Source organism: Mesocricetus auratus, unplaced genomic scaffold (assembly GCF_017639785.1).
Source record: "Mesocricetus auratus isolate SY011 unplaced genomic scaffold, BCM_Maur_2.0 Super-Scaffold_100004, whole genome shotgun sequence".
NCBI lineage: Eukaryota > Metazoa > Chordata > Mammalia > Rodentia > Cricetidae > Mesocricetus > Mesocricetus auratus.
Genome location: NW_024429189.1, coordinates 112,276,542 through 112,303,459, shown reverse-complemented (window position 1 = coordinate 112,303,459; position 26,918 = coordinate 112,276,542). Strand labels below are relative to the sequence as shown.

The 26,918-nt window shown below is 44.7% G+C and overlaps 1 protein-coding gene across 3 annotated transcripts in view; it reads right to left on the bottom strand.

The window, feature by feature from the left end:
• The window catches only part of Cfap61 (cilia and flagella associated protein 61), a 287,339-nt gene that overhangs the window by 9,051 nt on the left and 251,370 nt on the right, over positions 1-26,918 (bottom strand). For all 3 annotated transcript variants that reach the window (XM_040746434.1, XM_040746435.1, XM_040746436.1), the window contains one exon: positions 388-478. In XM_040746434.1, the coding sequence (XP_040602368.1) occupies positions 388-478 (91 nt within the window). The remainder of the gene's footprint in view (positions 1-387; positions 479-26,918) is intronic.

Here is a 26,918-nt window from a genome sequence, read left to right as displayed (position 1 = left end):
TTTTATTTTTTAAAAAACACTCACACATGTATGCACGCACACACTTGTACCCTCAGCAATAACAGACAGAAAACTGAAGGAATGCGATTTTCTTTCTAGGTGGCAGGTAAAAACAACTTATAGCTCAAAGTTACCTGATTATGAAGATAAAGCTACTCATAAAAAATACAAAGGTAATGTACTGTCCAGAGAAGGACTTAAGGAAAGTCACTACCCCTGAACATCACTGTCTACATTTATAGACTGCAGAGTTTATTTAAGGAAGTACAGGGTTGCTAAAAAACCACCGTGAGATGGAAATGTAGGAGAAAGTCTAAATGATCAACGGCTGTCAACTGCTTACAATTTGCAAGGAATAACACCCACATATCCATTAATCACTCTTACCTGCTTGGAGTTTAAGATTTGGCGCAACTCTTTCCTGAGATCAATAAAACGATCGTGGAAGAGGGCCATGCACCACGGCTCCATGAAGTAGCTGGTGAGGGAAGAAGAGATTCAGTTAGCTGGCAACCCTCTCATTACCACTAATAAAGTATTTACCTGCTTTTTTGCCTTGATAAATTACAGTTCTGGCCCCATTGCAATCGTTTGCTCATAAAGAGCCTTGCAGAGCAGCCTGGCCAATCAATGTTTTAAATGGATGTCCCTGATGGAAGGCCAGGTTCCGTAATTACATTTAAAGTGCTTTAATTCAGAGCTGGGGCAGGACCCAGTGAAGAATCCTGATTTTATCAGAATTTAAAAGCCTGAAGACTTGTAAAGAACGGCGTCTCCATTATCTGCCCTCATTTGAGAAAAACAGATTGTGGGATTGACTGAACTGCTGCATGAACAGATTAAATTTGGGTAGAAAATAACACAAATGTTGTTCGTCATGAAGGTTTCTGGATTAATAATGAGCAGAAAACAGGCCACCTCAGTGTCGCAGCCTGGCCTCTGCACAGCTCAGCTGGTGCTTACCTGAGCCCCACGCAGGGAAGCTGTGCTTTTGTGTTCAGGCTACTAACTGGTCACCGAAGGCTGCACAGATGCCCATTTTATGTGGGGAACAACACGACCCTCCGTCCTTCACAGTGATCCCCGAAAATGTGACACATGTGTGGAAAATCTATACATTCTTGCCGTGGCCAAGCACATTTACTGAATTTTAACCTTTGCTATATTGTAATGCCAGGCACCCTGGGACAGGAAACCAAACTTCCTCAGGGTCTAAGCCTGACTCCGTGGGTGTCACTCCTCTCTGCCATTGTTTGTGGGTGTTCTGGGTATGCACAGAGGAAGGAAAAACTGCTTTCCAGCCAGAGGAGCAACAGAGGCAGAAGTCCCCAAGACTACCAGGCTTCAGAAGGTGAACACAGCAAGTTAGTTGCCACCTGTAGTTCATCCAACCTTAGCTCCACCAATACTATCTGCCCTTTGTCCCTAATGTCCCCACCATGCTTCCAGGTGCTGGAAAAGCTGGAGGTACCCAAAAGACAGATGTCCCTGCCAACATGGAGTTTCTATTCTTGAGATGACTAAGGAATGGATGATACATTAGACAAAGAAGATTATTGAGAAAAAAATTAAATGAGGCGGGGACAGAGTGGAAACACTTGGGGTAGAGGGGAATGAAAGGCTCAATTCTAAGGCCATGGCTTGGTGACACCTGATCCAAGGGAAGGGAGAGGGAGTTACATGGGAACCTGAGGGGAAAGCATGCCTGAGTGGGAAGAGAAAGAGCAAACTCCTGGAGGCAGGAAGGGGCCTGGACCACCTAGGAAGGTTGTGATATGAAGAGTAAAAGACTCAGAAGCTGATTCTGGGCTTCAAGCTTCAAGCTGAAGATCAGAAAAGCAAAGCAGCCAGCCACTAGCTCTTACCCCTACCTCAGCTCAGACCAAAGGGGTGATCTTCAAACTCTTCCCTAATTCACTGTTCCTCAGATTCACTCAGAATGCTATGCTCTCAACGTGGCTTGAGACTAACTCTCAGACTGAAGGCCCCTACCATTTATATCTCTCAAATCCTGGGATTAAAGGCATGAGCTCTGATTCATTCTCCGGTAACCCAGGGTGGTCTTGGACTCAGAGATCCGTCTGCCTTTGTCTCCTGAGTCCTGGGATTAAAGGTGTGTACTACCACCACCTGATCTCTATAGCTTGAGGCTGGTTTTGCTTTCTAAATCAATCCTCGGGCAAGTTTTAATAAATCATAAATAATACATCACCACATTTCCCCTTTTTTGTCTAATACAAACGGAAGGTTACAACTAACATAAGAAAAACTATGCACAATAAGTACAATAAATATACAATATATACAGGTAATGAGTTCATCAACAATGTCTAGTCCATTTGCATTTGATCAAAGGTGGGATGGGGAGCCACAAAAGTGGGGTGATGGTCTGTAGGGGATCAGTGGACAGGTCACGCCTAATGGAGGTATCTGGTCACATCCACATAGGATGATTCCGTAGATGCATAGCTTAGCAGCTGCACATAGCAGGGATCAAGCAAGTGGTCACTGACTGAGTACACATTGTATTCTACCCAATTTTGACTGCCTGTCTTCAAATTGTCTTCCATAAACCTCGAAGGCAATTCTGCTAAAGGGGGCTAAGTACAGAAAAATGACCCAAGACAGGCAGCACCAAGGTAGGGAGGATGAGTTGGATGTGTTGGTGCAACCCAGCAACCCCAGATCTCAGAAGCCTGAATCAGAAGACCAGGAGTTTTTCAGGGTCAACTTGGGTCACAGGACGAGTTCATGGCCAGCCTGAGTTACAAAGTGAAAAGCTGTTTCAAAGAGCTAGGACTCAACAGCTATTTAATCTTCATACTTTGAGCATCAGCAGCCACTCATTGCCAATACAAGCCTTTCTGATCAAAGCTGACAGCACTATTCACCTATGAGCGTAAGTGAATATTTACAAGGCAGTTTGACACAATGCTCATCCGTCAAAACAATACTAGATGGCTCCCACTCCTAGGACCTATGACTTCCCCATCCACGAACATTTCTTTGACATTAATACAATTACATTACTTCCCCCTCCCCCCTACATCTCTCTAAAACAGCAGTTCTCAACCTGTGAGTTGAGGGTCACCTAAGAACATTGGAAAACATAGATGTTTACATTATGATCCATAGCAATAGCAAAATTACAGTTATGAAGCAGAAACAAAATAGTTTTACAGTTACCACAACATGAAGATGTATTAAAGGGTCACAGCATTAGGAAGGTTTAGAGTCTAAAAATCCTTCCATCAAATTCATCCTTCAAATTCATGGACTCTTTTCTCATTAATTGTTGTGACATGCATATATGCATATGTATTCCTAAATACAACCTGCTCAGCCTGTATAATGCTACTTATATGCATGTTTTCAGGGCTGTCCTTTTGGTATTGGATAACCAGTTGGTGTGTTCATCCCTGGGGATGACTCCGCCCCCCCCCATTCCTTAGTTGCTGTAGTTCTTTGTGTAAGGTAGAGGCTCATGGGTTTCCCCTCTGTCCATGGAATGTTTCAGCAGATTCATCTGTATTCAGGAGACACTGAGGAACATGGAGTGGAAAGAATTAAGAGGTGGAGGACATGAGGAGTATGTGAAACACTTTCTCTTGGATGTGACATAGCTGCTGTGCTGTTGTTACCTGAACAACAACTGCAAAAGATGGCATTTGAACATTCCATCATGATAGGGGAGGGGCTCATGAAGCCACACCCCCTTTCTGAGGCACTAACAGTTAATGATTGCTGGACAGAGAAGAGTTAATTTCGTTCAGTGGGATGGTAACTTGCTCATGCTATAGTAAATAACCCCCTACCCAAGCTCATGCAAACAACCTTAATTATACTCAGTGGTCCCTCTCTCTCTCTCTCTCTCTCTCTCTCTCTCTCTCTCTCTCTCTCTCTCTCTCTCTCTCTCTCTCTCACACACACACACTCACTCCACACCCACACCTCAAAACAGTGATAGACATGAAAGTATGAGGGAGCCTCTTAGGAAGAAGGGGTTCAGCAAGAGTGGGAGGGAGTGATGGAGTAAACGGAAAAAAATACATTATATACATGCATGAAATCTCAAAGACAAAAATAACAAAAATCAACATTTAAAAGACACGCTGGTAAAAATGAAAAGTGAACTTCTATATCACACTGAGGTGTGTGTGAGGGGAGCAGCAAGGCTGAGGGTGTAGACGGTGGCAGAGTACTTCCCTAGCACTCACAGGCCCTGGTTTGATCCCAGCACCTAGGGTGGGGCTAAGAGAGGATGGGGAGAGAATGAGAGAGGGGAGGGGAGAAAGACAGAGAGACAGAGACAGAGACAGAGAGACAGAGAGAGGCAGAGAGAGAAAGAGAGGCAGAGGGAGAGAGGCATTCAGAGACACCCAGGGGAGTGGAATGTACCTTGTTTGCTTATACAGATGATATAGATGACCTCTGTAATTACTCAAGGGCATTGATTCCAAGAAATGCATGCGACTGAAGGGAAATTTGGTTGGTGTTCTGGGCTTACACTCCGGGGCCCTCCAGCCAACTTCTTCAAGGGAAAGATGGGTCAGGGGGCTGAGGTTTGGTCAATCTCCCCAGCTGGGAATGTCTGTAACAATGCTCAGTCAAGACACCCAGGGACAACTCTGCCAGGACGGTACCTCTTGGATACAGATGCTGCTGGGAACTGACATTGCAAATCTCAAAACATTGCCAATTCCTAAGTAAGAAACCAGGGACACTTTTTAATTTGTCACTGCATTTCCTTGAATGTTTCCATAGTGCCACTGTAGGTCCCAATGCTCTTCTTTTGGGAATCGGTAACCTCATCCTTTCTCTCACTTCTCCATTCCAGCTCTCTAGATTTGTCCTGTTTGTCCAAGTACTTGGGTGGCCATCTTCCTGGCCTAGCATCTGTCCGACTGTCCTGGATCCCCACTGCCGGCTATAACAAGAGAGTGCTGGGGGAAATCCCAGTTCCCTTAGGACGACCTAGGTGCCCTGGGCTTGTGTCCACCACTGACATGCCAAGTCCCCACAAGCTCCATCTCCCAAATCTAATACAGGCTATAGGATTAACTCTAGGAAAATACTTCTAGGTGCCTGGGATGGTTCAGGAGGAGTTGAGTTTAAAAGAAAATATTTTCATAGGTTTGGGACTCTCTGTGGCTTCCTCCCAGTGCCCAGCAGAAAGGGGCCTTGCTTTCTGATGACCCACTTCCCATCTCAGCACTTAAAGGAGAACTGCAGTTTCCTTGTCCCATTATTGCCCAAGTGGCAGCATGTTTGGGGAACCTTGTTCAGAAGGTAACAACAGCTGTGGCACACAGTTCTGCCAACATTATCAGAATGCAACAGTAGCAGGCATTTTTGTTTGTTTGTTTGTTTGTTTGGTTTTTTTTTCTAGACAGGGTTTCTCTGTATTGTTTTGGAGGCTGTCCTAAAACTCGCTCTGTAGACCAGGCTGGCCTCGAAATCACAGACTTCTGCCTGCCTCTGCCTCCTGAGTGCTGGGATTAAAGGCGTGTGCCACCACCGCCCGGCTACAGCACTTTTATAAATGAAAAATTTAATTGGGTGACAGTGCAGAGGTGCATTTTTTTTATTTATAAAAGAGAGAAACATATGAAGTTAGTGTTGGATTTTATTCCCCTCTTGAGTTCTGTTAACAGAGATAACAATGATCTTGAGACCAAATGACCAAGTTATCCTCTGAAGGCTTCTTCTCAGTTGTGTTGATGCTTTGCAGATGGTCCTCAAGAGCAACCAATAAAAGGGCTCCTCAGAGAATTCCCTCCTGCCTGGAGTTCCCAGGCAGCACTGAGGACAATTTACACTTTGTTACAAACTGTGGTCCACGGGTGCTTACCACACACAGCTTCCGGAAGCTTAGCCTGTCCACACACACTTTGCCAGACTCTGAGATCTTATTTGCTTGTGGTAAATTAGGTTTTGTTTGTTTGTTCCTTTTTTTAAACAGGGTGTCTTAGGGTTTCTATTGATGTGAAGAGACACCATGACCACAGCACTTTTTTGTTTGTTTGTTTGTTTTTTGTTTTTTCGAGACAGGGTTTCTCTGTATTGTTTCGGAAGTTATCGGTCCAGCCTGGCCTCGAACTCACAGAGATCCGCCTGCCTCTGCCTCCCGAGTGCTGGGATTAAAGGTGTGCGCCACCACCGCCCGGCTACAGCACTTTTATAAATGAAAAATTTAATTGGGTGACAGTGCAGAGGTTTAGTCCGTTATGGTCATGGCGGGAAGCATGGCAGCCTTCAGGCAGACATGATGCTACAGGAGTTGCTGAGAGTTCTTATATTTTGACTCACAGGCAACAGGAAATAGTTTGTCTCACTGACTGTGACCTGCGCATAAATGAGACCTCAAAGCCCACCTCCACAGCTACACTCTTCCTCCAACAAGCCACACCCACTCCAACAAGGCCACACCTCCTAATAGGGACCATTTTCTTTGAAATCACCATACAGGGTTTCTGTTTGTAGCTCTGACTGCCCTGGAATTCACTGTAGAACAGGGTGGCCTCACACTCAGAGATCTGACTGCTTCTGCCTCAATTCATTAAAAAAATCCCTTTTCTTTATTCTTGAGAAGCTCACATATGTACACAATAAAATATAGTTATATTCATTCTCCATTTTCCTCTCCATATCTCTATATCTCCCTTAATAAACCCTCATCTTAACTTCAAGTTCCTTTTATAATCCATCAAGTCTACTTAGTCCTGCCCATATGTGCATAGTTATGGGGCTATCCATTGAAGTATGGGAAACCTATTAATGGCCACGTCCTCAAAAAAGAAAGATTCCACCCCTACCAGCTTGTAATTGCCAACAGCTCCATGACAAGAGTGGGGTCTGAAAACAAGTCTCCGCATTTATGCCAGAATTTTGGTTGGCTTGATCTTGTGCAAGTAACCACAGCCACTGTGACTTCATTACTGCAATAGCCATGCCATATCCAGAGACAGCATTCCCCAGCTCCCTTCCCATCCTCAGGCTTGTCCATCCTTTCCAGGACTGGGAGAGGAGCCGACATCGTTCTGTTTAGCACTCTGACCAGCAATGCATCTCTCCATTGACTTCTTCCCGCTGCATAAAGAAGCTTCTATGACCAGAGAGCAGTCCAGGGCTATTGGTATAAACATAATTATTTAGCAGGTGATTTGACAGGATGATTATGTAGCAAAATAACAAAATAAAAACAGCAGGTTCCACCCGAGGGCCTATGGGCTTCTGACCAGGATTACAACACCAGGCTCAAACCCAATCAGAAGGCTGCTGGCTGCTGCCCCTAACAGTTGCACCACTGCTGCATTGGTGGGCATATCTTGCCTCACAGGGTCACAGAACCTTCCAGCATTATAAAAGCAAGCCAGCAGGGAAGACGTTTCCTGGTCGGTTTGAGATTGATTTCCCTGTGTCCCCCAGCTAGAGTGTGTGGTGTCCTCAGCAATAGGCTCTTGCCATATGCTAATGGTGATTAACTATAAGGGCATTAGCAATAACCTGCATTTGAAGGCTTCTGGTGCCTCCCTGACCAGTAACTGAGAGGAAGCTCACTCCTTGCATTGTGGTTTTCATTTAATAACCTATGTCTTCTGGGAGTGACACTGTCCATCCATGCAAGGGACTTTGATTCAAACTGCCCCTTCCTTCCCCAAAGACAGGGTTTCTCTGCAGCTTTGGAACCTGTCCTGGAACTAGCTCTTGTAGACCAGGCTGGGCTCGAACTCACTGAGATCTGCCTGCCTCTGCCTCACGAGTGCTGGGATTAAAGGCGTGCACCACCACCGCTCAGCCTCAGCCTGCTTCTTATAGAAACCAGGACCAGCATCCCAGAGGTGGAGTCACCTACAATGGGCTGGGCCTTGCCCCATCAATCACTAATTAAGAAAATGCCCTGCAGGTTTGCCCACAGCCCAATCTTGGTTTTTGTTTTTCTACTCCATGTCACTCATTTATTGTCCCTCCCTAGTTATCCCTTCCATTTATCCATCACATTCACTGATATCTCCCCTCCCACTAGACAGTGAGCCTGTCTGGGCACTGCTCAAACAGTACTGAAAGGACAACGTACTGCTTCTGAGTAAGCCTAAATGCAATAGTGAAGTTATGCAGGAGAACTAATCACAGAAGGATCAGAAAGTATCTTAATCATTAAAAAAAGATCAGACACTTGATATTTAGTCAATATCATATTTAGCAAAATGCATAGTAGCACAAAGTAAAGTATTAAATCCTTGCTTCCGAGCCCAGGCGTGTCTGTACTTGGCACAAAGCCCTGGGTTTGATCCCCAATGTCACATAAATTAACAAATAAATAAAAGCTAATTATCTTGATATTAGCACGGGTCCTATTTCACAAATAAGAGTTTGCAAACAATAATCTCAGTGCCCACAGCCCTATCTTATGGTGGTATTTCCTTAATTTAGGATCCCTCTTCTCAGATGATTCTAGATTGTCTCAAGTTGACACAAAACTATCTGGCACAGGCATATACCACCAAACCAGCATATAGCCCTAATTATTAATTTTTTAAATTTAATACACGTTCCTTCATGTACTAATAAAATATTCTTTTTTCATACAAGGACATATTTCATGTTGAGCACATTCCTCCTCCCCCCCTTTTCTTGCTCTCCCTGCTGGCTCAATTTGGTCCTTTTGTCCAACAGTTCCCAACCTGCGGATCATAACTCCTTGGTGGGGGGTTGAATGACCCTTTCACAGGAGTCGCGTATTAGATATCCTACATATCAAATGTTTGCATTATCAGTAGCAAAATTACAGTTATGAAGTAGCAATGAAAATAACTTTACGTTTGGGGATAACCACAATGTGGAGAACTGTATTAAAAGGTTGTGGCATTAGGAAGGTTGAGAACCACTGCCCTAGACAATTTGACTTGTATTTTCACTAACTTGCATGTCACTAATAATATATGTGATCATAGACATGATATGTATATATATATATATATGTGATCTTGATAATATACCCCTCTATATAAGACCTAGAAATGACAAGGAGAAAACACATGTTTGTCTCTCTGTAATCGACTTAATTTACTTAATATTACCATCGCTCAGCATCCTTGTGTCATAGCACACTGTACTTCCAATATGCCTTTATTTAAAAGCAACTTTTGTTTTCTAAAATAACAGAACAGAAAGTAGAGTTCTCATATCGGCTGCCTCCTTGAGCAGTTTTTCCTGTTATGTTATCCTGGTGCTGCTGTTGCTATGAGGCATTTTTACCACCAATAGCCCTAATGCTGCAGGGTTACCAGTTGCAGTAAGGTGTTCTCTCTGTGTTGTAATCTTTTAAGTTTTGGCAGCTGTGTAATGATAGTCATACAGATAGTCCGTGATATTCTACCATAGTAGCATACAGATAATTTCATGGCCCTATAAATCATCTATGCTCTACCCATTCATTCCTCTACTCCTCTTTTGAATTAGTGGCAAACTCACTTTTCAGAAAATTGGACTTTCAAAAACAAAATGAGGGATTGGCAACAATTTTAGTAAAACATTTAGTAAAATAAATAGTATTTTCCCAACAAAATAATACTATGCTTATCAAACTTGCTAAAAATTCCTGCCATACTATGCACACACACACACACACACACCATAACACACAAACAAAACAAATACAACCTCATACCACATACACATTACATATAAACACACACTCACACAACATACACTCACATCACATCACCTTCCTACAAGCACACACACCATAACACATAAACAACAAACATGCAACCTCACAATACATAACATTACATATAAAACACACTCACACCACACACACACAATACCACAATACAAACAACACACATATCCTCATAACACACACATTACATATACACACACATACACACCAAAACACACAAAAAGACACACTTCACATCACACACATTACATATAAATACAGACCCACTTAACACCACACCCCACACATACATTACATATAAATATACACACATCATACACACATTACATATAAACACACACATTCACACCACATACCACACACATACATACACACACCCAGCACAACACATACACACACATACACACATCCCCCACATACTACACATACACCACATATCACAACACCCCTACCCACCTCCACACTTAGCAGCTGGTGAATTCTGGGTCCCTGCAGCAGCCAGCACAGGGATGCCTCAGAGCGAAGCTCCTGGAAAACACTGCTGTCTCAAGGGTGGGGTCAGATGTATCTGTCCCCTTACCCATGGCAAGCTTTAGTTTCAGCCATCCATTTGCAGGATGGGTGAGAAGGAACAGGGTGGCTGGGATGCTGAACCCTTCATTAGACAAGTGCTGACTGTAACCAAACTCCTTCTGCAGGGGTGATCAGTGGAATGAGGATTGGGTCCTTCAGATATAAGGACATAAGAAAGGGGTTTTACTTCAAGGTGCCAGTCACAGTGCCTGTCCCCCCACGTATTTCCAGGCTTCATTTAACTACCTTCCTTCCCTGTAAAGGGGGATCTTGATGGAGAACCTACTGAGCTCATTGTAAGGGGAAAAGACACAACAGGAAATATGCTGACCCATCTCACACGTGCAATACGGAGGCCCACTGCAAGGTACACGGGGGGGGGGGGGGGGCAGGACAAGCTGTTGCCAGTCACCATGGAAGTCAAACCCTACTCACTAATGGGGGGAGGGGCTGAAATGCAGTGTAAGTACAGTCTCTACTCACTGCTCTTTGGGGAAGGGCTGAAATGCAGTATAAGCACAGTCTGCAGTCACTGCTCTTTGCTTTTACCCCATCTTAAAGTGAAAAGAACCCTGAACTGAATCACTGTGAGTCAGGGCTGAGGGTCTGTTTCTGGTTTTGTCATGACTATGCACCATATAGCCCATTAGGCACTGGTGAAGAGTTTGGGAGAAATTTACTTTTCCCTGAACAGTCAGTTAAAAAGAAGAAGCACTAATTTGTTTCTCAATTCATACTCAAAAGCAGGTGATGAAAACCAGACAAGGTTGCTCACATCTGTAATCCCACCATTTGGGTGGCTAAGGCAGGAGGATTGCCATGAGTTTGAAAGCAACCTGGGTTCCATAATGAGACATTGTCTCAACACAAAAAGCCAGAAAAACAAAACAAACACATGAAAAACAAAACAGAAAAAGAAGACTAGTCACAGAACAACCTGCCTATCTGAATATCTCCCTAGAAACCACAGGAAAGGGTCAGGGGGACAAAAGAAGAACTGTCTCAGATGTGTTACCTTCCTAACAGGGTGTGGAGGACACTCACAAAGTCTCTGAATCTAAACAGGAGAGACAACCTCTGCTTCTTTGTCAGTGGTAGGCCCGCTGCCGTTTGAGGACTTAGAATCTTTGTCACTTTGCTAGTCACACACTCACACCTAAGAAGCCCTGGGAAATGTCAACTTGTGGGACCTCAGTAACCATTTCTGGTCAATGCGGCCCGATCACTGAGACATTGATTAGCCTTATCCCCAGAGCAGTGGGCTATCGACAGGCACATAGACACTGGATGGGGCTCTGACAACTGACGAAGCCTTCAGCCAGGCTGAGGAAAGCAGATCCACACAATCCCTGTGGGAAGTTACACTCATTGGCCCCAGAGAAAAGCACAACACATCTGTGGGGAAGCCCCTGGGCCCCAGCCATCTTCCTTCCTCAGCCACCCGAATAACTGCCTTGTCTGGTGTTAGCTGCTGTGCCTGCCTAGAAATCACGCTTGAAAGAATTAGCCAGAATCTGTGTCTGCTGTCCATTTGTTTTTCAGAGCCTTGGGCACTCCATTCAGGAAAACCTTGAGTTTCAGCTTAGAAGGTGGAACGTGCTTTAGCCAGAGCTATAGATCAGTTGTAGAGTGTTTGCCCAGCATGAGTGAGCCCCAGGCTCCAATCCCATACAGGGAGAGGGAGGGAAGAATGAATGAGCTATGATCCTTGTGGATGCAGTCACAGAACATGACCTCTACGGAGATGAAACCAACCAGAACTATGTGCCTCCTTGCCTGCCCGCTGATGTGAACACAGGAAGCTATTGGGTGACATGGGCTAGCTCAGTAGTGCTGCTGGCTTCATTCTGTTTCTCATTTACTGACGTCTCTTTTCTTTTTGTTGCAGCACTGCCACTTGTTAGCTTGTGTGACACACTACTGTCACTCAGGTGAGGCTCCAGTGTTGCCTAGCCTCAGCACCTTTAGCTTTAAGACGGGTGCAGTGATGGTCCTTCCTCCAAAGCCTTGTTATGCTAGACATCACAGAGACACACAGGCCGCTCAGGCTTTCTTTGTGTTCCACCCAGGGCAAAACACGCTCCTCAAGGCTGTCCCACCCAATGGCCTTATCCTACCCCCCCAGTCTAAGATGTTGTCAATCCCTTCCCATGTGAGCCTGAAACTAAAGACACTGGTCAAACACTTGTTTGCCGCTTCATTCAAATAAAGCCTTCCTTTGCCACTGTGATTTTCTCCTCAGGGGCTGTTTTCCCTCCCTCCAGGGACATCAGCATAAATTAACTCACCAGCAATTTTATAGAGCACAAAAGTAAGAGGGGCGTCGTGAGGGGCCTTTGTGAGGGTTCCCTGCACTGAAGCGTGAGCAGAAAGAAAGCACAAATTGTGTGGCGATTCTTAAACTGAGGCCTTAATTCGTTTCTTTTCTTTCCTCTTCCTGCTCCGTTTTCCTTCTCTTCTCCAGTGTTGTTGCTCGTTTTATTTGTGTTCTGAGGAGATGGACGCTCCATACTTCCTGCTTAAGTGAACCTGCTTACTTGTTGAATGAACCAAGTAAATCAAAATGGCTGTGTGTGCTCTGACGACCACCGGCAGGCGCTGGGGTTAAGACTCAGGAACTCAGGAGCTCCATGGGCTGGATTTCACCCTGGGCTACCGACCTCTTGTCTGACTTGCAGAGTGAATGGCTTTGCTGCAGAAATGCATGCTGCCCCCAGACCTAAACGTTTTGCTCCTGTTGGCAGTTACCTGTGTGTGATATCTCCTGTCCATCCACCAACAGTGCTGGGGTTGGCAGGTGCCACTGGAGGCGTCTGCAGTCGGGGATGAGACTGGGCTTCAGTTCTAAGTGCTTCCCTCTTGTTTTATCTCTGATGTTTCTTTGCACGTCTCCCGTTTAATAGGAGCATTCATCCAGTCTGCACAGCAATCCAGCGGCCCATGGCTGTCCAGTTACTTATGCTGATGCTATATAGGCTCAGGTCTAATGGGTTGAGGCAAGGCTGGCATTTAGTTTGGCAGGAAAAGGAATGCTCTTAGGGCTCTGGCTTCCCTTCCTGTCCTTCCCCACTTACTTTGCTCCTCTTCATAGAAAGCCCAGTCGTTTCCCTTTAATTAGGCCACCGGGAGCCTGGCTAACGGCTGGCCTTGCAGCCACTCAGCCATTTCCTATCTATTTTCTGTAAGGGAAGGAAAAGGGTGTCTATGTGCACAGAGAATCCCCCAGGAAACTCACAGGACAAGGAGCCAGGAGGAATTACCTTTTGAGAGACCAAGGCCACAGGGGCCAGTAAACCCCAGGAAGAGATGTTGTTGTCTCTTTTTTTCCTTTGGTTAAATGAATGACTCTCTAAGTTTTTAAGAGTGCTTAGTAGAAACACCATTAGCCAGCACAGACAGAATACGCTCCACACTTAAGACATGTTTAAAAGAGTTAAATAACGAATTCTCTTCTGCAATGGGCTTTTTAAAATAATGTGCTCCTGGCTTTCATGGGAGTCTTGTAGCTATGATAAAAAAAACTAGAAGCCACTCTGGCCCATCTTTGACTCTCAGGACTTAGGGTTTGCAGAAGCTAACAGTGGAGCATACATGTCCCCTCCTTCCTCATTCTGTGTTTTGCAGTGCTGAGGATCAAACCTGGCAAGGACTAAACTCCACTGCTTGCTTATAGGGATCAAGGTGTAACTAGCATATTTCTATTTCCATCCCCCTGCCCCATAATAGTGTGGGTGATGGGTTATTATCTGTAGGAGAGTGAAGACCCCAGAGCCCACATTGAAATGTATGAATGAATAAACACTGGCAGAAGGAAGGAGCGATATTTCTTCCTTGTGGCCAAATGCAGAATAATGATGACAGGATGAATAATGGAATTAGAAAAAAAGCCACTATTTGGTGAACAGCACAGTAATACTTGAATCGGGTTAGAAGCGTCAATCGATACTCTTAACATGGGTGGGAAAAAAAGTAACAATGAAAAATACGATATTTTCACAGCCTCAAGGCATCACTGACTAATTAACAAGGTAAAGGACCACATTTTCAGGGAAGCAGCCCCAGTCCTGCTCTATTGTGACTCCATTAACAGGAGGAATGAAAAGTCAGTTAGCATCCTAGGACTCCTAATACAACAGCCAGGGAGGACACAGGCCTCCCATGGCTCCTTCCAAGGCACACAACATGAAGGAAGGGGGTATGATAGAGGGGCACGTCTCTACAGAAGCTTCCAGTTACCCTCCCCCAACAGGGTCTTACAGTGCAACTCCGGCTGTCCTGGAATTCACTATCTAGATCAGGCTAGCCTCTAATTTATGGAGATAGTCCTGCCTTTGCCTTCTGAGTGCTGGGATCAAAGGTGTGCACCACCATGACCAGGTAGACTTGTAGTTTTCAAAAGTGATAGTCATGGAAAGAGAAGGCTACGGGATTGTCCCCAGTTGGAGAAATTTGAGAACAGGTGGCATTTGAGGAGCTCCCGGGCTGGCATCCTTGGCAGGAAGAGGGACCTGAGGATGGCAGTGAGTGAAGATTCAATTTTGTTTGGAAGGAATGTCACTTTTACAGTCTGACAGTTGGGCCAGTGGGGTGCCTTAGTGATTTACCACACTTGCCACCAAGACTGACAATCTGAGTTGGATTTCCAGAATCCTCATGGTGGAAGGAGACTCCCACAAGTTGTCCTCTGACCTCCACACATGAGCTGTGACGATGCACATTCCAAACTCAAATACCAACATATAACAGATAAATAATTTTTAAAAAAAGAAAGACAATTCTGATAATCTCCCACGGGTAATACAGGAATGCTGTTATTCTTAGGAGACACTGGTATTTAGAAGCAAAGGGGTACCACATAAGTGACTCACTTTCAAGCCTTAGGAAATAGCTGTATCTTTCCATGGAGAAGGGAAGTGTGTGTGTGTGTGTGTGTGTGTGTGTGTGTGTGTGTGTGTGTGTATAAAGGGGTGCAAGAGAAAGCAATGAAACAAGTGAAATAAGATGTTTATATAGAGAGAATCTAAGCAAAGGCCCAAGTTAGTCTTCATTCTATTTCTGTCACCTTTTCGAAGTCTCTTGTTACTAGGGAACAACAGGTGAATGAAGGCAGTCGCTAGGTATTTTGTTTCTTCATCGTGTTACATTTGGTGAAGAGGTGACCACAGATCCAAGCTTTCAAGCCTGTGTTCACTGGACTTCTGTGTCAAGGTCAAGTTTTCCGGGGTACCAGAGTGAGGGCTCACACTGTGTGCACAGGGGCAGGCAAATCTGAGGGAATGGCTAGGATGCAGCTGGCTGGCCACTGGAGGGACACACTTCACTCTCAGTGAAAGGGCGTTCTCCGGTTCCATGAAATCCAGAGCTTTTTCTTTAGAACTCAAAGGAATGTGAGATCACATTGGAGAACTCTGTATTTTAAGAAAAACATTGGGGTCCAAAGTAAAAATCACCCAGACCCATATGGTCTGGCCCAGGGGCCCCAAGCCCCCTGCAGCCACCAGGCCTTTGTAATGTGTACACTCTGTGGGATGTACTGCAGGTACAGAACGTACTTCTATACTGAGAGGCCCATGCAAACGGAAGAAATAAAATAACATCTAATTAATATTTGTTTTTAGTTAGGTAATAAAAGGACAATCATTTTGGATAGAATTGGATTAAATAAAAAATACTGTATTAATTTCCTCTGTCCCTTTGGTCTCCATTCCCCTCCCTGCCTTGCTGCAATCCTGGCAGATGGAACCCTGTGCCTCACTCCAGATAGTCAAGGTCTACCCCTGAGCCACACCCCAGCCCTCATCTGCTTCTTTTGATACTTTTTTTTTTTTTTTTGGTTTTATGAGACAGGGTTTCTCTGTATTGTTTTGGAGGCTGTCGGTCCAGCCCGGCCTGGAACTCACGGAGATCCGCCTGCCTCTGCCTCCCGAGTGCTGGGATTAAAGGTGTGCGCCACCACTGCCCAGTCTCTTTTGATACTCTTTAAAAAGTTAGCATTCTGGGTCTCCCTTCGTTTCTTCTGCACAGCACTGATATGGATTAAAAGGGGTTTTGTTGAATTCCCATTGAGAGAAACATTTCAATCACGAGGATGAACGTGCTGTGGTACTTCTGGAGTAGCTAGCCACAAGGAGAGTGACTACTTAACAGATCACCATAGTATTGTGCCCCAGAACACTGCATTCAGTGTCGTGGATAAGCCACAGGGGCATTTAGCAGGCTGTAGGGAAGCCTGGGGGGGGAATAAATGTCCACAAAGGGTATTCCAGTCAGAAGGAATGGCATGGGGACAGCCACGGTGTTGTGAGAGATGCTGGGAAGGAGAGATGCTGAAGGTTTTAGTGTCCAGCCAGTGCAAGGTGAGAGGCAGTGGGTCTGGAGAGAATCTAGGTGTCCATCTGTGGAAGTTACAGGAAGGTTTAACAAGCATGCTGTGGACAGTCTGGGCATATTCTAGAGCAGATGCTTTGGGGGCAGTGTGCTGCTGCAGAGTATTTGTTTACACTCAGTGAAGATGTGTCACTGTGCTTGGTTTAATAAGGAGCTGAATGACCGACCAACAGCTAGGCAGGAGAGAGTAGGTGGGACTTCTGGGCAGAGAGAGGGGAATGGGAGAGGAATCTAGGCATGCGGGAGATGCCAGGGACACACTGACGAAGTAGGACATATGGTACTGAGGAGAGGTAACCGAGCCACATGGCAGAACACAGATTAATAAAAACAGATTAAGTTATAAGAACTGGTTGGGAACAAGCCTAAGATAAAGGCCAAGCCTTTATAATTAGTAATAAGTCTCTGTGTCATTGTTTGCGGGCTGGTGCCCCGAGGAAAGTCTACAGTGTGGAGAATGAGACGGAATGGGGCAAGGGCAGAGGTGAAGGGACCTGATGACTGGGGACAGTACAGGAGGAGACCCTGGGAGGTGGGTAGAGACCTCTACTACCCTGGGAGGTGCGCGGAGACCTCTACTACCCAGGGAGGTGGGCGGAGACCTCTACTACCCAGGGAGGTGGGTGGAGACCTCTACTACCCTGGGAGGTGGGGCAGAGACCTCTACTACCTTGGGAGGTGGGGCGGAGACTTCCAATACCCTGGGAGGTGGGCGGAGACTTCCAATACCCTGGGAGGTGGGCGGAGACCTCCCTGACCCTTAGTGCAGCAGTTCTCATCATGTGGGTTGTGAGTCCCACATCTGATACCCTGCACATCAGATTTTACATCACAATTCCTGACAGTAGCGAAATTACAGTTATGAAGTAGCAATGGGCTAATTTAATGGTTGGGGGTCACCACAATCTGAGGACCTGTGTTAAAGGGTCTCAGCATCAGGAAGGTTGAGAACCACTGCCTGAGAAGGTGGATGGTTTGTTAGTTGCTGGACTGAAGTACAAAGGGGGTGTTACAGACATGTCAAGCTTTCTGGCTTAGAAGAGGGGAGGACAGGAGGGACATGGAAGAGTGGATAGGGGACAGAGAGAGTTGATGAGTCCATTCCTTTCTAAAGGTGATGTGGAGACAGAGGTGCCTACAGGAGAACCAGGGGGAGACAGTGGGGTTCAGCACCGTTACATCAGGTCTCAGATTTTAGGATTCAAGAGAGACACTGAGGCAGACTGTCCTTTTGGACAAAAGATTTACTAGAAGAGTTATTACACCACAGACTGACAATATGATGGGAGCTATGAAGAGTTCAGGCCTGTGAGGAGAAGTGGGGGTCCCCTCTTATAGGTTTTAGAGGTGTATCCTGTGTCATACAGTTGATGAATAGCCCATAACATGTACATGTTGCCTCCGATTCCCAGACAGCAAGAGAAGGGGAAAGTTCTGGTCCTCAGAACAGGATCCCTCAGTTAATTAGCCCTTTGTCTGGGATGTGTCACCTGAAGCCCCTGACAGTTCAGTTTAGTAAACTTCCTTTGGGGGGACTGAGGATTACAGTCACAGACAGCCACAGTAGGATGCCTGCCAGTTCCTTTTATAGCAGCTATGAAGAAAAATAAGGAGAAAGGCTTATATAGTCCCTAGCTCAAACCTAAGAGAGTATTTGACAAGACAGACAGTAGCACACAGTCAGAGCTGAATGATGAGAGAGGGTGTGGCCTCATTAAAAGATGACAAGAAGGTTGAAAACAAAATCCAGGAAACAGGAACATTTTACAGAGGTTGATGAGGGGTGGGGGCAATGAGAGAAGCTTGTCCGGTGCATTGCTGGAAGAAACAACAGAGGGACCATAGGTAGAGAGTGTGGAACAAACTGTTGGTTCCCAGAGAGCACCAGGGGCCTGCTGTGCTGTGGGTTTAATGTCCTTACATAGACAGAACTTTACATGCTGGTTTGTACTCGCTCGTCAGTGTACTTTGAACTTTTCTCCATCAGTTGAGACATTACTGTGAGTGGCAGAGTCCTATCTGCTTGCCTTTCTTAACTAATCCTATTTGTTGAGTCACAGCACAAGTGGAGAGGTCAGAAGACAACTTGTACGAATCACTTCTCTCCTTCCAGCATGTGGATTTATGGCATCCGACTCAGGTCATCAGGCTTGGTGGCCTTTCCATCTGAGCCATCTCACCAGCTCCGTCTCATTCTGGTTAATGGCATTTTTACATTGCATAGAGTGACAAAATTCTAATGTGTTTTTCCTAATATGAATCTTAAGGTAATTTCCAAATTTCCCGTTATCCCAAATAACATTTCCATTGACAGGCTATCTTTGTGGTCACTAGTGGAATTTCTGAATCAATAGGTATGCATATTTCAAATTGCGTGGAGGTCAGCTATAGTAAGCTCCTTCCTTCCATCGGGTGGGTCCCAGGGAGTGAACTCAGGTTGTCAGGAGTGGTGGCACGTGTCTTTCCCTGCTCAGCCACCTCACCAACCCTATCTGTTTACAACTTAGCCACTGATACCTCCAGGTTCCTTTCTAACTGCTGACTTTAAATTTTCATGTGTTAAAGACATTACAGGACACTGAGTACCCCATTTTGTTTTATTTTATTTGTTTTGAGAAAGAGTCTTTCTATGTACCAGGCTGGCTCCAAACTCACAGAGACCACCTGCCTCTGCTTCTTGAGTGCTGGGCACCTTAACTCTGGGATGGGAATGCTCCCATTTAGGTGTTACTGGCTTTTATCACTTGGGTTTTGTATATTTGAATTCCATACTTGTTTTCAGGAACACATTGTGTTTAAAGTAGGGCACTGTCTGTATTTCTTATGGTGCCTGATGTATTTAGGGCCATTTTCTATCCCATCTTTCGAAAGACAGGAAAGACGAGTACCTGTGGCCATCCCTCTCATGCCTAGGATATGAGAGCCTTCTTTATGCTAAGCACCTTCGGTCTTTGGTCCCAGAGCTCTGAAGGAAAATTGCGCTCATCTGGAGAGCGGACAGGCTAGAATGAGAAGCCTTTCCCCGCTGAGGCTTGCCTGCGTGAGGAACTGAATGGCGGAGTGTCTGATGGGTGTCTGGGTGAGACTCCAGGGAGGGGCACTTGGTCCAAGGATGGTGGTCACGGAGTGACAGCTGCATAATCACATCATTAAAGGCCATCTGATATTATTGGAAATAAAGTCATTATTCTGATACTTTAACAGTCTCAAGCCTGAAAACCACTCACTGTCTAATTCAATAAATAAGCTACTTAAGTATAGACAGTCACAAGGAAGAACAGATTTTGTGTCATATTAGCAAATTTGATTTTCATTAATGCGAGATGAATGTCTTCTATGAAACACTTTCATATCATATTAATGACATGATAGCAAACAGCATTCACGGGTTGCTAGGCAACACAAGGACCCTCTAATGATCTCCTCTGTACTCGAGAGGCCACAGAGGGAAGATGCCTGAGCTCTCTGGATACTTCCTATTTCCTGGTAACCATTTCTCTTGGAAGACCACAAGGGGGCTGGGAGGGATGGGAATTAGTCACACCATTGACCATGGCAAAGTTGTACCTGCTCATTGCTGACCTCCCTTCCATTGCCTCACAGGAACAAAATCGAAGACCGAAAAGGGCAGCACTGCAGAGCTCAGGGGTTCCAACTGCACGCCTTCCCTGCTTACGTCGCCAAGAAGCTGCTGCAGTTCAGGGGAGGAAAGGGGTGGGCTCCTTGAGGGTTACTGCTGAGCCTTGGTTTGCTGGGTCTACTTCATCCCTGTGTCCCTGCCACTTGGGGCCGAGGTCTTCAGCAGCCACACTGTGAATGATTCCATAAGGCAGCGATAGCCGTTTGACGCAAGTATTCCAATCATATATCGATATTCTATAACACCACTAGAGCCTAGTGACCCAGAGCAACAGCCACTGACTATGCTCATAGTGTCTTGGCTCTGTCCCATGACAATGGGGACTGCAGACAAAAAGATAATGTTTGTACATGTACACACATATTTGTGAAGTTATACACATCTAGATGAACTACCTCCAAAAACAAAAAATATTAAAGATGACTTCTTTTTTTTTTTTTTTGAGACAAGGTCGTGCCATGTAGCCTTGGCTGGTTTGGAATATTATATGTAGTCCAGGCTGGCCTCTCAGTCATAGATCTGCCTGATTGTACTCCCAAGTGCTGGGGTCAAAGACGTGCACCACCAAGCCCAGTGATGATAACTTATCATAAACTTTCTTGTGTCGAAGCTTCAATAATCTCATAAATGGCATACAGTTTTCACATACCATTTGAATTAATATATAATATGTTTTTTAAAAAGCATATTTTAGGGGCTGGAGAGTTGTCTCATTGGTGAAGAACACTTGTTGTTTTTGCAGAGGACCCTGGTTCGATTCCCAGGATCTACATGGAGGTTCACAGTCTGTAATTCCAGTCCCAGGAGATCTGATGCCCTCTTCTGATCACCACAGGTGCCAGGCAGTCACGTACTGCATATATTTACATGCAAGAAAAACCCTCACACACACAAAGTACTAAATCTAAAAAATAAATTTTATAAAATTGATCTGTAGGTTTCCCTCTCCATCTCTGCTTATTTCTTGGCTGCTTAGCCTGTAGCTTCCACACTCTGAATTGATGCTGCAATTTGGTCACACTAGTTAACATGCTCTGTCATCTTGTTTCCTGTCACTTGGTGTGGGTTAACAGTCCTGCTCAGATTTTGGTCCATTTAGCTTGTTTGTTGCAAGATGGTGTGAAGATGTCAGAAGTTATGGATATTTAATTCATGGCATCTGTGAATTCCTCCAGGGTTGTAAAACCCTGGCTGTGATGATACTGATGATCAACTTGACAGGCTATAGAGTCACCTAGGAGATAAGCCCCAAGGTGTGTCTATGAAGGGAATTCTAGACTGGATTAATTGAGGTGGAAAGATCCATTCTAAAGATGAATGGCACAATCCCATGCGCCCATCTGAATAACAAGGAGAAGGGGCTGAATACCAGCATACAGTTCTTTCTGCCTCTTGACTGTAAATACCATGATGGGCTGGGCCCTCAAGTTATGAGCCAAAATAAGCCCTCTGTTGCTTAATGCTCTTCTCAGATACTCTGTCACATTGGTGGAGTGACTAAAATCCAGTCATATCATTCCTTCTCCACTTAAGGACAATGAGGTGCTTATTTCTTTGGTTCCTGGATGGATGTTGATAGAGTTTTTGTTTGGGATAATTTCCTCTGTTATCTATAATATTTCCCACTGTCTCATACGTTCTCAGGCTCTTTTGATTCTGGTTCCCCCCTAAGTGGCCAGCTTTAATCACTGGGAACTTTTTGTGCATCTTAAGGCTCCTGCTGTCAATCAAGTTTCATGATAGAGTTTGAGCTGCAGTCAATTACTACATGGAACCCTGGTGGATTTTAAAATCTGGAAATTAGTAACTTCTAGTTCTGGAATTTCCTTCTATCATGATTTTAACAGATACCTTCAGTATACCTTCTTCATTTTCTTTCTCGAATTCCTATCAGCCAGGTAGAATGCCCTGTGCTTTATGCCATGACATTTTCTTTCCCTTCTTCCTCTCCTAGCTGCTGCTGTTCCAGGACGGAAGTCAGAAGGTAGATTCTCTGGTCCATTAGTTCACATGTTTCATCTGCTCTGTCTGGTGTCCTGACATCTCAAAAACGTCCAGGGAGCAAACCTCCAAACTTCTAAAGGGAGTGATGGGCAGGGGTCCTGACTTGGTTGTTGCAGAATGGGAGAGGGGATCAATCCTGATTCCTGTCCTCCATCCTAGCCCTCCATGACCTCTGTTCCCAGGGTCCCTCCTATAGTTCCTGTTAGCTGAGGTACAACCCTGAGTGCACTGCCATTTCTTGCCTAACACGGTCACTTCTCTAATCCACTGTCTCTTAATGGGAAGACTTATATTTTTTTCTTGTTTTTTTTTTCTGTCATTTTGGAGATAGGTGCTCATGTCACCCAAGCTGGCCTCGAGCTTGTCACATTGCCTAGGATGACCCTAAATTTTTGACGCTTCTCCTCCACCTCCCCAGTGCTAGGGTCACAGGTCTGTGCATATCACCAGGCCCAGCTGTTTGCAGAGCTGGGGACTGAACCCAAGAATTCGTGCACACTAGCAAAGAACTCTACTAACCGTTCTACATCTTCAGAGTCCCTGAGATACCTTTCAATATGATCCTAAATAAGTCACCAAGTTTTTATCTAAAATTAACTCTTTTTAATATATATTTTATTTTCCAGTTTAAATTTAGATAAGAAACGAGGTTGCTTCACAAGTCAGTTCCAGGTCCCTCTCCCATTCCCTCCCCTCCTCCCGTGCCCTCCCCAGCCCCCCCCCTTATCCCCTCATTCCCCCAGGGAGGGTGAGACCCTCCATTGGGGTGTCCATAGTCTGTCATTTCATATAGGGCAGGGCCTAGACCCTTCCCCAAGAGTTCAGGGTGCGAGTGTACCTCACATTGTTCTATGGGAGTCCAAAGTCCGTGTGTATACTTGGGATGGGTACTGATCTGTTGCCCAAGGCTCAATAGATTCCCTAGGTAAAATTAACTCTTAATCATGAGGCATAAATTTATTGGAAAACTCCTACGGTCAACCTGTGACTTTTATTTCCAAAGGTATAAGGATCTCTGATAAAATTCCTTTTTGTTTTTTTAAATTTAAATTAGAAACAAGCTTGTTTCACATGTCAATCCCAGTTCCCTCTCCCTCACCTCCTCCTCCACCCCCCTCCAACTCCTCTACCCAATCCCCAATTCGCTCTCCAGGGAGGGTGAGAGAGAATCCCTCCATTTGGGAATGGGCTCCCAAAGTCCATCGTATGCCAGGGATAAATACTGATTTACTACCCGAAGCCCCATAGATTGCCAAGGCCTCTTCATTGACACCCAAATTTAGGAGGTCTGGATAAGTCCCATGCTGGTCTCTCGGCCATCAGTTTGGGGTTCATGAGCTCCACCTTGTTCAGGTCAGCTGTTTCTGTGGGTTTCACCAGCCTGGCCTTGACACCTTTACTCATCACTCCTCACTCTCTGCAACTGGGTTCCAGGAGTTCAGGTCACTGTTTAGCTGTAGGTGTCTGCCTCTGCTTCCATCGGCCACTAGATGAAGGCTCTAGGATGGCATTTAAGGTAGTCCTCAATCTCACTATTGGGGAAGGGCTTTTAAGGTAGCCTCTGCACTATTGCTTAGATCGCCAGTTGGTGTCATCTTTGTAGATCTCTGGAAATCACACTAGTGCCAGATCTCTCCTCAAACCTATGACTCCCTCTATTATGGTATCTTTCATCTTGTTCTCTGTTCTTCCCCCGACTCTACCTTCCTGCTCCCTCATGTCCTCCTCTCCTCCTTTCTTCTCCCTCTCTTTTTCCCAGCTCCCTTGCCCTACCTCATTGCTCCCAATCTGTTCAGGAGATCCTGTCCCATTCCCCTTATCCAGGGTACCATGCATATCTCTCTTAGGGTCCTCCCTGTTTCCCAGACTCTCTGGCAGTGGGATTGTAGGCTGGCACTCCCCTGATCTATGTCTAAAATCCATATACAAGTGAGTACATACCATGTTTGTCTTTTTGTAACTGGTTTACCTTGCTCAGGATGGTTTCTTCTAATGTCATCCATTTGCCTGCAAATTTCAAGATTCCATTGTTTTTTTTTTGCTGCTCAGTAGTACTCCATTGTGTAAATGTATCACATTTTCTCTATCCACTCTTCAGTTGAGGAGCATCTAGGCTGCTTCTATGTTCTAGTTATTACAAATAATGCTGCTATGAACATAGTGGAACAGACGTCCTTGTTGTATGAATGTGTATCTTTTGGGTATAGGCCTAAGAGTGGAATTGCTGAGTCTTGTGGTAGACTGATCCCCATTTTCCTGAGGAATTTCCATACTGATTTCCAAAGTTGGCACTCCTACAAGCAGTGGAGGAGTGTTCCCCTTTCTCTACCTCCTCTCCAACATAAACTGTCATTGAGGTTTTTGATTTTAGCCATTCTGACAGGAATAAGATGGTATCTCAGAGTTGTTTTGATTTGCATTTCCCTAATGGCTAAGGATGTTGAGCACTTTTTAAGTGTCTCTCAGCCATTTTAGACTCCTCTATTGAGAATTCTCTAGTTCTGTACTTCATTTTTTTAAATTGGATCCTTTGGTGTTTTGGAGGCTTGCTTCTTGAGCTCTGTAAATTTTGGACATCAGTACTCTGTCAGATGTGGGGTTAGTGAATATCTTTTCCCATTCTGTGGGCTGCCTTTTTTTCTTGTTGAATGTTTCCTTTGCCTTACAGAGCTTCTCAGTTTCAGGAGGTCCCATGTATTAATTGTCTATCTCAGTGTCAGTGCTACTGGTGTTATGTTCAGGAAGCTGTCTCCTGTACCAATTCATTCAAGGGTACCTCCCACTTTCTCTTCTAAGAGATTCAGTGTGGCTGAACTGATATTGAGGTCGTTGATCCATTTGGACTTAAGTTTTGTGCATGGCAATAGGCATGGATCTATTTGCAGTCTTCTACATGCCAGCATCCAGTTATGCCAGCACCATTTGTTGAGGATGCTTTCTTTCTTCCATTGTATAATTTTAGTGTTTTTGTAAAAATCAGGTCTTCATAGGTGTGTGGGTTAATACCAGTGTGTTCAATTAGATTCCATTGGTCTACCTGTCTATTTTTGTGACAATACCAAGCTGTTTTCAGGACTATAGCTCTATAATAGAGCTTGAAGTCAGGGATGGTGATGCCTCCGGACGTTGCTTTGGTGAACAGAGTTGTTTTTGCTATCCTGGGTCTTTTGTTTTTCCATATAAAGTTGAGAATTGTTCTTTCACGGTCTGTGAAGAATTGTGTTGGAATTTTGATGGGGATTGCATTTTATTTGTAGATTGCTTGTGGCAAGATTGCCATTTTTACAATGTTGATCCTCCTATCCAGGAGCATGGGAGATCTTTCCATCTTCTAGCATCTTCTTTAATTTCTTTCTTTAAAGACTCAAAGTTCTTGCCATACAGGTCTTTCACTTGTTTGGTTAGCATTACCCCAACGTATTTTATGTTGTTTGTGGCAATTGTAAAGGGTGATGTTTCTCTGATTTCTTTTTCAGCCCTTTTATCATTTGTTTATAGTAGGACTACTGATTTTTTAGTTGATCTTGTATCCTGCTACTTGGCTGAAGGTGTTTATCAGCTGTAGGAGTTCTTTGGTAGAGTTTTTTGGGTCACTTATGTAAACTATCATATCATCTGCAAATAGTGAAAGTTTGACTTCTTCTTTTCCAATTTGTATACCCTTGATCTCCTTTTGTTGTCTTATTGCTCTAGCTAGAACTTCAAGTACAATATTGAAGAGGTATGGAGTGAGTGGACAGCCTTGTCTTGTTCCTGATTTTAGAGGACTCACGTTGAGTTTCTCTCCATTTAGTTTCATGTTGAGTGTTGGTTAGCTCTATATAGCTTTTATTATGTTTAGGCATGTTCCTGTTATCCCTGATCTTTCCAAGACCTTTATCATGAAGGGGTGTTGGATTTTGTCAAAGACTTTTTCAGCATCTAGTGAGATGGGCATGTGATTTTTGTTTCTCAGCTTGTTTATATGGTAGATTACACTGATAGATCTTCGTATGTTGAACCATCCCTGCATCCCTGGGATAACACCTACTTGATCTTGGTGGATGAGTTTTCTGATGTGTTCTTGGATCCGATTTGCCAGTATCTTATTGAGTATTTTTGCATCAATGTTCATGAGGGAAATTGGTCTGAAGTTCTTTTTCTGATGATATGCAGGGAGAGGTTTTTGTCTGCTCCGTCACCCCCTACCCTTCAAGCACTCTGGTTCCTGGCCTCAGTCGGGAGGCACAGCCATTCTGGCAGTCTAAGTGGGCAGGAACATTACAGGCACCTGGGCCAACCGAGTTCTTCCTCAGGAGGCTTTCAGAGTGGCTGTAGGAAAGAGAGGTCCCCTTTGTCTCCTGATTCATGGGATCAGTTCCATAGGAGAAAGGTGGCATGTGGACAGAAAGTGTCAATGCTGGTTCAGATGAAGACAGGCTCCAGGATGCCTGGCTTTGCTGCTACTCTTGCTCATCCTGGTTTAGTTCTGATGCTGAGATCTCTTGTCTGGGGTTTGTGTTCACTGGAGCCAGGCTTCTATCATTCACAGAGATTCTGGACTAATACTGTGTATGACCAGGAAGACTATGGATGAATACTTGGAAATACATAACTATTAAAAACAAAAGCAAGCCTGAAATTAAAAAG